We start from the raw sequence: 10,598 nt of genomic DNA, 5'->3' as shown, positions 1-10,598 counted from the left end.
CGGGGCTGCCTGCACCCTCTGCTGCTGCCTCGCCCTTCTCTTCGCCTCCTGCCGGGTTCCTCTTGGTCCCCTCTTGCATGTGGCTGATCTTTCTCCTGCGGATTTTCCGATCCAGACCTGTGTTTTTTTGCTGGAGACACCGCTCTTTGCCTTCGCTGCTAGAAGAGCGTGTGTTTGTGAAGCGCACCTGTGCTGCTAGCTCCATCCTCCCGTGTTCCCAGCTACGACTGCTTCTCTTCCATTTGGCATTTACTGGCTTAACTTCATTCTCCTTCTGCCGCAATAGCCAACACCAGAAAATATTTGCTGTTGGTAACTGGTGTTAGTGCCTCTTTCCTGCCCCCATCTAAATTTGTGATATTTTTTCACATGTGTGAGAGGATACTTCATGTTAGAGGTGCTTAAGGTCTATAAGAAAAGGTGTGCTTGAGTTGTCAGTATAATCTAAATATGATTTTGAGGACTGAAAATACTAATTTAGTTTAAGGCTAATAATATTCAAATGGAATTTAGCCTTAAAATAATTTTGGAACGTTTATGTCACTGTGGATGACATTTTTAATGAAATGCTCCTTCTCACTGCCCAGCAGCCTATGAGTAGAACTCAAATGGTATCTTGCATTTCTTAAATTTTATCTAGGCATGCTTGGTGTCATAAAACCAGTTAAACAGCTGTCTCTGTCTTGAAGAAGTTAAATTAAAATCGCATAAAGCCTGAGACATAGGAGGTGAGACATAAATTTGTTAATGGAACCATAGTGTTAAACAAGTGGGTTTTGAAAATTATTTTTAAATTATTATTTTCTTGTTAGGCTTGTCAGCAAAGTCACTTAAAAGCTCTGCAACAGACATCAGGTTTGAGGAGAAAGTCGAGTGAGAAATGGCAATGAAACCACGAGCTGAGGTTGCAGTGTCAGCGCTTCACACATGCCTTACTGTTTGAAAGCTGCTGTGTTTGTAGTTGATTTCAGCATATTGCATAAACATGATTGTGTCCTCTGTAAAACATAGTATAAAGTTCAGGTATAAATCTGAGATGTTTTTAGAGAAGCCTTTTCCTTTAGGGGAGATGAACTCTTCTTTCCTTTTCTTCCATATGCTGCTGTGGTGCCAGTGGCTTTTTGGTGTCTGCGCTTCTTTGTTACTGGAAGATACTGCTCTCCTTCAGAGCAGGCAGTTTCCATTTTTGTCTTTGAAATCAGATCTTGGTGTTTTGCTGTGTTAGCACAATCTCCTTTTACCACACTGAAATCTCCTTTTCAATCTCCTTTCTCACTGTAGCAGTGTGTGAGTAACTAAGATGATGGTGGATAGAGACAGCCTGGGCGGTCCTCCCAAACTACTAGTGTGAGGTTTGTGCACTGGCTGGTTCCTGACTCTATGCTGGGATAAGTCTCATAAGAAAACCGGTTTGTGTTTAATAGGTGGGTGGTATGACACTGTCCTACCACATCCTTTAATTTCACATATCTGTCTTTGAAAGAAACCCAGAATACTTTGCATATGTTAATGAACTGAGGAGGCTGGCAGTCTGACTCTAAGGCAATTTCTTCTCTTTCTTCAGAGTCAAATTATTACCTTCAGGGGATACCCTAGTGAGGAATATGAAGTAACAACAGAAGATGGCTACATCCTTTCCATTAACAGAATTCCTTATGGAAGAAAAGGCCGTGACAGGAGCAAAGGTAAGATTTACGTCCACTTGGAAAAATGGGAAGTAATGAAAAAGCTCTCTTTGATTTATAAAACTTTTGCTACTGTAATAATACAGAAAAAGCCTAAAGACTCTATGACCTGATAGAGTATTTTATTCGTGAATGTAGATTAGGCCAAAGTATGTAGATTGAATGAACAGAGAATGTAGATTGGCCCAAATAGATTAGGCACATGTAGAGTTACTTGAGTGACGGAAGAAGTTAGAAACCTTTATTTTCCTGGCATTGCCTTTTTGTGACAGTAATACAAGCCCTTTGTTGCTGTTGGATTTTTTGAGGGGTTGAGAGGCCTGTTTTTTCTTGGAAGTGGAAAATAAGGGTTGAAACTTACTGGATTTTTGAAGTAATGAAGTATCTAGAAAAGAGATTGATTGTAACATTGTTGGGTTATTTAAAACACCATTAAAAAAAAAGCTTCTTTGTAACAAGTAAGTTTCTTAAAAATGCCAGACCTTTTTTCAGAAATGGGGGCAGCTCACACACCTCTTTTGGTGAAATGTGACTGAACCACAAGAATTCCCACTAGAATGTTCACAAAATATAGTAATTGCTTAATTTCTGCATGAAATGAGAATTAGTTTGTTAATTTTAATGTCTCTGAAGCTCCCTTTGCAGTAAGGTACAAGCCAGACAAATATTGCATACTACTGGGGTGTCAAACTTTACACAGCTGTGTAAATGGATAAAAATTATAATAAGATAAAATGCCTTCTTGACTACATCTTAAGTACAATACATTTAAAACCACATCGCAAATTAGGATTTGTAACAGATGGTTGACAACAGGTAGCCCAAACTAGGCTGTCTTATGGATATGATTTGATGAGGAGACTAGGAGGAGCATTGGCATGTGCCACCAGAGCTCAGTTAGGAGCTGTAGGAATTGCCGTGAAAGTTGGTCTAAATCCACAGAAGGGATGCAGGGGGTGTATGAGTGAGGAGGTATGGTAGAGGAAGGATAGATTGCATGGAAGCAGAAACTTAAAGGTGCAATATGAGTGAAGGTTTTTTTGCAAGGATGGCATGATGGAATGCTTAAAAAAAGAGACAAATACATGTTGAAGAGGAGAGACATGTTGCCTTTGACTTGCTATCCTCATATACTGCATATGTAATTAACAGTGTATTTGAACAGCAGTAAATGAGTTTTGTATTAATCTTGCTGCCACCCATTATAAAGTATCCTACAGACAATCCCATGTATCCAACAGTAGCCTGTTTGCACAGAAGCTGTAGATATTCTCTGAGGACTGCCTCAGAACCCTTTGAACTGAGAAAAACCCTAGGAGGAGAGGTAAAAACATGGAGCTCACAAAACACACTAGTCATTGTCCTATAGCCTTGGGTGCGAACAAGACCTGCGGAAAACCTCTCTGCCAAAGGCAAAGCAACAGCCTTCCTGACCTTATCTGTGGTTTTGTATAAGTTAGGATGTTTGCACCATTTGCTGCCTCTTGCAAGGTGGTTGTGTAAAGATCAGTGCTTGGACGAGGCCAGTCAGACCACGCAGGTGTCTTTGTACTTAAGAATTTCAGAAACACCCCCAGGAAAAGGACATCTGCCTTTGTACCTGTTGATTTTGTCAAAGCCTTCATTGATGACACAAGCGAACAGAGGTTTCCTTACTTGTGGAAATTCTCCACATTCCCCTTGCCACACCCTCGACCCCAAGTTCATGTTTTGCAAAGTGCTTCAATTTTAAAAACAAGGATTACTGAGCACATTTGGGGAAGTATAGTCTCCTAGAAGAATGAAGACTTCAAAGTTCATGTTGATCTTCAGTTTTTATAGACTTGGTATCTTTTCTCAGAAAGATACTGATGAGGTGTTAGTGCTGACTTGTTGTATATATGTCATAATTCTTCTTTTGCAATACCTGCATAATGTGACTAGAATCCCTGGGAATTATGTATCACATGATGTTTTGGAACAAAACCTGCAGTTCCTCAATTAAAAAAAAAATAAATGTCCAGGGAACCTAAAAGCAAAACATCAATGGTCTTTGGTTTTAGTATTAACTGAGCATGCATAGCATGGGTAACAAGGGCATGGAAATACATTTGTCTTCATATTCTTGGGGGTGCAGTGAGTAGAACAAAATGTTCTGTTGTGGAAAGGCTTGTTTAAGGGCCAACCTTTCTTATTTCCCTTCTGGGGTTTTTAGGATCAGAGTTTATACAAAATTATTATTGTCCAAGTAATTTTGTCATGTGTTTGTGCAGTTCATGTGCAGATCTGATGACTGCTTAGTAAAGTGAAAAAGGAACTGGCAAGAATTGGAGGCCAGTAGGAGAACAGAATTGAAGCATTAAAACAGTTAAACAGCTTTGCCCTTCCTCTGTTACGACACATGCAAGTAGGAGGAGGAGAACCTGCTCTTCAAAAAATCAGAATTTAGTTGATACAAGTTTAATAGAAGGGAAGAACTTATCAAAGCTGAAAGTGGGCATTAATGAAAACAAATTTAATGTTAGGCTTGAAAATCCTGCATGCTTTTCATAGGGTCATGAAGTGGTTGTGACTTGGGTGTTTTTGCTGAAAGATCCTAGTTTAAATTGTAAATGGAGGAAGTATTATATGAGTTAGTATTGTCGTAGAATGATGTGTCATTGGAGGTGGTAAATTCCTGAGTAATCTCTGGCATTGAGCTAAAGTTACTATCTTATCAGATTTCAGTTATTAAGGCAGAACACCTGTGCTACTGCAAGATCCAGAGACAAGTCCTTGGTTTTTATGAAGGTCATGTTCCTCTGAAGGGATTATATGTTATTTTATTTTGTAGAAGCAGGAACCTTCAGGTTTTTAAATCTGCATTCTACATAAAGGTGTCACTTCCCATTTCAGTGTGGGTAAGTCAGGAGAGAGGCTTCCTAAATTCCACCTTGACTGTGGTCCTGTGGTACTAAGGTCAAGGGGAGAAAATCCTCTGAGACATAGATCCCCTTGTTCGCTACTTGTACTTCATGTTGTGCCAGAACTTTGGCAATGGAGGGGAGCTGCACAGGGATAATATCAGTACCCTTTGCAGAGATTTCCAGCTCATCACTGTAGTCTGGCATTGTCTTAATTGGAAAACGAAGATCTCAGTAACATGTATATGGGAATGCCTTCCCTAGATTTAGGAGCAAGGCAAGGGTCATAAGTAATTTGGCTATCTCTGTGTTTGGGCCACTTTGCTTAGTATTTGTGAGCTTGAAACAGTATTAAGGGCTGCCTGTATTTTTCTTGTAGATCCCGCTTCTCTCATGTTTTCTGACTGCACGTCTGCTCTCAGTTTTGAAATTCAAAGAGTCTTTTGCTCTAGTTAGGAAACTAACAAGTTGCTAGTTTAAAATTCTTAATGATAAAACATAGCTTTTTGTGAAAACACCTAATTTCATGGCACAATGAATATTATACAAATTGCTAATCTTAGATCAAGTCAAGTAGATTAAATATTCAAAGTGCAAATCTAAAGCAGACTTTCAATAAATCACTTGAATTATTCTTAGCCATTCAGTTCTGGGTGAACAGGAAGTTATGATAAATGCTTTATTTTTCAGGTCCAAGGCCTGCTGTGTTCCTGCAGCATGGTTTGCTTGCAGATGCCAGCAATTGGATCACAAACCTGGATTACAACAGCCTTGGCTTTATGCTGGCAGATGCTGGCTATGATGTATGGTTGGGAAACAGCAGAGGGAACACCTGGTCCAGGAAACATATACACTTCACAGTGAAGCAAGAAGAATTCTGGGTTTTCAGGTACCCTCATTTTGCTAGACAAACTAGAGAAACTACACATGCTGTTTGCAAGTAGGTTTCTTTTCCACTCTTTGCCTGTCATCTCAGTTCAGCCACATTGTGAATGTACAAGAGTGTTTTGTTTGTGGTTTTTTTGTTTTTGTTTTTGTTTTTTCCTGGTTATGTGTGCTGCACACATAAAACTCTGTAAAGCAGAGTTTTATGGTCATTACTGTGTCTTGAGGTAGCCTTCATACACGGTCAGTAGAATGCTAATTGCTTTAACTGGTGCTTGGTGAGAAGACTCAATCAACAGAGCATTCTGCCTCGTCTAAAGGGAGCTTTTATTCATGTCCAGATCAATCGATCTGCAGTACAGTTGTCCCACACTGATAGTTTACTTACACAATGGACATTTTATCTTTGTTTTGTAGCTTTGATGAAATGGCTAAGTATGACATTCCAGCCTCAGTGGACTTCATTTTGAAAAAGACTGGCCAGGAACAAGTATTTTACATCGGCCATTCACAGGGCACCACGATGGGTATGTGAAGAGATACATACATTAGAATACATTGTGCTTGAAATTGTATCAACTTCCACATATGTGGTTTAATGATTAAAAAATAAGGCGTTTGAAATCTACTGCTTCTGGATTTTAGCTGCTTCCTGAAATATTCATCAACATTAAAAATAAAACAATTAAGCTTTTTATGTTTACTTAAAGGGGGAAGCTGTTGAAAAGATAGACTGAAGTCATAGGTACCCACCAGTACAGTTACTATTAAAACAAACTGGTGAACTGTGTGTAATAAAATTAGAATCATCAGACATGATGCTTTTTCTCTATATAAGGCCTGGTAAAGATGTTTTTAGATCTGCAGACAGAAAGAGCTGAAAACAGTGTTGAGTTAGTTGGCACGAATTTGTTTTTCAGAAGAAAACAAATCCTTCTGACTTGCCTCATTTCTTTTGTGTTACATAGTAACTAGATTAATTTAAAACATTTAAACTGATCCAAGAGACAACAGTCACGTTATTAATCTAAAAATTCTTCTGTACACACAATGTATGTTAGATTTTCTAGAAGCACTGCCTGGTAAAATTCACATCTAAATGGTTTCAGTGAGGTTTGTTAATTATTCTCCCTTTATTTTCAGCTTTCATTGCTTTTTCAACTTTGCCACATCTGGCTAAGAAAATAAAAATGTTCTTTGCCTTGGCACCAGTAGCTACAGTCAAGTTTGCCACTAGCCCTCTGGCAAAATTGGGAGTGTTTCCTGACCTGCTGCTCAAGGTTTGTGTTTGAGTGTAAATGTTTTAAGCCAGATGAGTTGTCCCCATTTCTATTTGAAGCCATCATAGCAAAGAATGTTAAAAACTTTGATTAGCTCATTGTGTTTGACAGGAGTAAAGGGCCAGTTTTTCCATAATAATGCTATGGAAGTAAACAGTGGCTTCTCTGGCTTTACTGCTGTTTAATGAGATCATTTTCATCAGTTTAAAGTAATATTTTACAATTGCAACTTAAAAGATGGAGTAAAATGATGTGTTTCCATTCACATGTTTCTAGAATTTATACTACAGAAATCACATGATTGTAAAATAGTTGGTCTATTTCAGAAGTCATATGATATCTTTATACAGGATAATTTTGAATTGTTATGAACTTTTAGCAGATTTGTTGCACGATTAACCATTTAGCAATACAAGAGGATCCTTCAGATGGTGATTAAGAGCAGTAGCTTAATTTAGATGCTGTGAATCATCCTCTGGAGGAGTTTACTTTCCCCCATCAAAGGAAACATCAAAGGGAATGTAGGTGGAATGGCAAGCTGCAATATATCCCTGAAGCCAGGCACTGTGAACACCTTGCTGTGTGTCGTTTTTAATCATCAGTTTTCTTCCCACCACCCATGGACGTTCACCCACAGGGCTGTTTGTTCCTGAGATAAATCCTTCTGTAATGCACCTTGTACAGATTAAATGCTTATGTGTTTGCATTATTTTAGGTGAACCTGCTCTGGCTGGGGGAGTGGACTAGATGATCTTTCAAGGTCCCTTCCAACTCCTAAGATTTTGTGTGTGATTCTGTGTGATTAGTTCCCTGATCCAAAGGCAAATGCACAAAAGTGATACTAACAATTGTTAGTATCTCTTGCTCCTCATGTAATGAACTTTGTCTAATGAGGATAGTAGCTGATCAACGCTGATCAGTGCTGAGGAACTTGATTCTCATGGTGACTTGCAAAAAACTGGAGTACAGAAGACAGAGGCAAACCCATGGGTCACTTATATTTTTAGAGAGCTATGTGGGCCATTTTCTAATTCTTGGACATTTTAAAAATACTCTCAGGAGGAGGTGGCTACCATAGCTTATGCAACTTGTTTTTCTTACATGGTTTGAAGAGAGGAAGTTGCAAGTACAAAGCCATTTAACATTAGCAGATGCAGCTTTAAACATTTTAGTCTTAAACAATTCCTATGATAAGATGAGTAGTACTCCTGTAAAATACTGGATTTAAAACTGATAAGAAATTGAGGTTAGGTCTACATATCTTTACTGATGGTCACAGTTCTCATGTACTTTTAGTGGCAGTAATGGACTGCATCATTTTTAGCAGAAGCACTATCTGTGACCTTTCCACTGGACTGTAAACAAGGTTGATAAGGAGATAAATAATTTTAGTGTGACAGACCTGTCACCAGTGCAAAGAAAAATACTTACCTCAAGAATGCTGTAGAATAAAAAGTAAACCCAGGTCATTCTGTGCAATTACGTGTTTGTCCTATGTGTTTCTTATTCTGTAGAACATGTTTGGAAAGAAACAGTTCCTCCCTCAGAATTATTTACTGAAGTGGCTTGCTACCCATGTTTGCACTCACAGAATACTTGATGACCTTTGTGGCAACATATTCTTTCTTCTGTGTGGTTTTAATGAGAGAAACTTGAATATGGTGAGTTTTGGTTACTTTCAATAGCTGAGTTACTGTGAACTCTAACAGAGTACTGTGTGTCACTGTAATGATTGTCCTTTACATACAGTTAAAAAAACCCTCATGCCTTCTTTACCATACTGGGTTTGGATTAATATTTTCCTTTGGTATAAATATAGTTGCACAACTTAGACGGATAAAATTAATCTTTTCAAGTGATACTGAAAAGCTAAAATACATTATTTTAGATCTCTTGGGCAAGTGGATGAAAAAAGTGAATTAATACGATAGTGCAAGTGTTTAATTCCTTGTGCACAAAGTGAGGAATAAAGATACAGTTTTCAAGAGAGCTGTTGAAGTTTTCTGGTCTCTGTCTCTTGGTGGATGTATGCAATTCTTTTCTCTGAGACCAATTTCTGACTGTGCTGATGGCTTCATCTGTGATTCTAGTTCCAAAGGACTTGTTCACATGACTTGTTTTGTTATCCAAAAACTAGTTAACAGCAACTGGCTTGAGATGGCCTTTTTTCATAGTGTTTCTTAAAGTGCTTCTAACTCCCTGAAATCAGGAGAAGCTAGTATGTTTACCCACAGGTGGATGAAGACTGAGGATGTTTTTATTGGATTGAGATAGAATTAACATTATTTTTTCACCATGCTGTGTGCAAAATAATACATTATTATTAGCCCAAAAGTGCAGGTTTTTGTGTTTTCTTACCCAGCACATACAGTTTTCATGATTTTAATGGTGGATAATATTTTTGTTTTCTTCCAGGATTTAAGTTTCCCCTGGGTATTTTCTACTTCTAAACTCAAAGTGTGCTAAGTCTGAATCACTTTGCACTCACAGCTACTAGTTTAAGTGTCGGGTAAAGCAAGGGTCTCTGAAGATCCATCTAAATATTAGTTAATGTGCCCCCAACTATTACAACGCTAGCACTTTAAAAAAGATATTCTGAATATATATATATATATATATAATTGTTAAGGGATATCATTATCAAGTTTAAAGTTCTGCTTTGGAATTCTGCAGTCAATCATAAGTGAACTCCAGACATTTGAACATTTTACCTTATCTACATATATGGCTCTAATTAACTTTTGTTTATAACAGTTTTGAGAGGAACGACAAAATTTCTCTCAGTTGTTCAAGAGCCAATTATGGTTGCGTTGTTGCACTTTGTGGAGTAAATTACATTAATTATTTTGTGGCAGAGCCGAGTGGATGTGTATTCAACTCACTGCCCTGCTGGGACATCTGTACAGAACATGATCCACTGGAGCCAGGTAAAGTTTCCATAATCTTAAATGTTTGTGAGCCTAGCTTGTTTCTCTCACTTGTTTGTAGAAGATTGATGTCTCTGATATTTAAATGGGATAAAATTGTGGCACTTAGTGCCATGGTTTAGTGGATGTGGTAGTGTTAGGTCATAGGCTGGACTTGATGATCTCAGAAGTCTTTTCCAGTCTCAATAATTCTGTGATCATGTGAAAAAGCAAACAAAATTATATGTAGCATAGCTCAAGTGAAATGGAAGAATTGGAACCACCAATTTTAAGTACCGGAACTGTTAACTGCAGCTGCTTTGATGATACTAACTTATGATGACTCACCCCTCTGCCCTATTTCTTTGAAGGTATGCTAACTTAAGTAGTTCAAGACAGCAAATAATGCAACAGAGTAACTTAACTCAGAGATGCTGTAAGAGGTATTTACTCCTCTTTCAGCAAGGTATATTTACAAATTATATTTTTAGCCAGTGGAAAGCAACAGGCGTTTTGTTCTGTTACATTCTGTTTGGCTTCATTTTCTATTTTAATAGTATATTTTGAATTTCACCTCAGTGCACAATTTCATGCCTGTGATGCTGTTGTGCCTTGCTCAGCAGGCTGTGTTGAAGCTTGCTCAGTAGGCTGACAAAAAATGAGAAGACATATGTCACGGAAGCAGTGATCAGTGCAACTTGTGATCTTGTATGGACATAGCCATTTATTCAGAAGCAATGTTTTCTCTTGTACACAGCTGTTTGACTGTTGGCTCCAAAATAGATTTATGAAGACTAACATATACCTGTTACATAGACTACTGTTTCTGAAAAATAATAGGTGGTAATTAATAAAGCGTAGACTTCCAAAGAAAACTCCATGCTGTGCTCATATACGTTTAGACAGCAAGGTCAGTATTTCAGAAGTAAGCATGGAGCTGCCGCATCCTGGCTTTGGATA

The 10,598-nt window shown here is 38.1% G+C and overlaps 1 protein-coding gene across 1 annotated transcript in view; it reads left to right on the top strand.

Moving 5' to 3' along the window:
* The window catches only part of LIPA (lipase A, lysosomal acid, cholesterol esterase), a 13,317-nt gene that overhangs the window by 1,196 nt on the left and 1,523 nt on the right, over nucleotides 1–10,598 (top strand). The window contains exons 2-8 of the mRNA XM_010000103.1: nucleotides 1,425–1,431; nucleotides 1,565–1,685; nucleotides 5,258–5,456; nucleotides 5,870–5,979; nucleotides 6,596–6,732; nucleotides 8,247–8,393; nucleotides 9,588–9,659. Of these exons, the coding sequence (XP_009998405.1) occupies nucleotides 1,425–1,431; nucleotides 1,565–1,685; nucleotides 5,258–5,456; nucleotides 5,870–5,979; nucleotides 6,596–6,732; nucleotides 8,247–8,393; nucleotides 9,588–9,659 (793 nt within the window). The remainder of the gene's footprint in view (nucleotides 1–1,424; nucleotides 1,432–1,564; nucleotides 1,686–5,257; nucleotides 5,457–5,869; nucleotides 5,980–6,595; nucleotides 6,733–8,246; nucleotides 8,394–9,587; nucleotides 9,660–10,598) is intronic.

Source organism: Chaetura pelagica, unplaced genomic scaffold (assembly GCF_000747805.2).
Source record: "Chaetura pelagica isolate M959 unplaced genomic scaffold, ChaPel_1.0 scaffold436, whole genome shotgun sequence".
Classification (NCBI taxonomy): domain Eukaryota; kingdom Metazoa; phylum Chordata; class Aves; order Apodiformes; family Apodidae; genus Chaetura; species Chaetura pelagica.
Note: the sequence above shows the minus strand (reverse complement) of the source record. Positions and strands in the feature narration are given on the sequence as shown.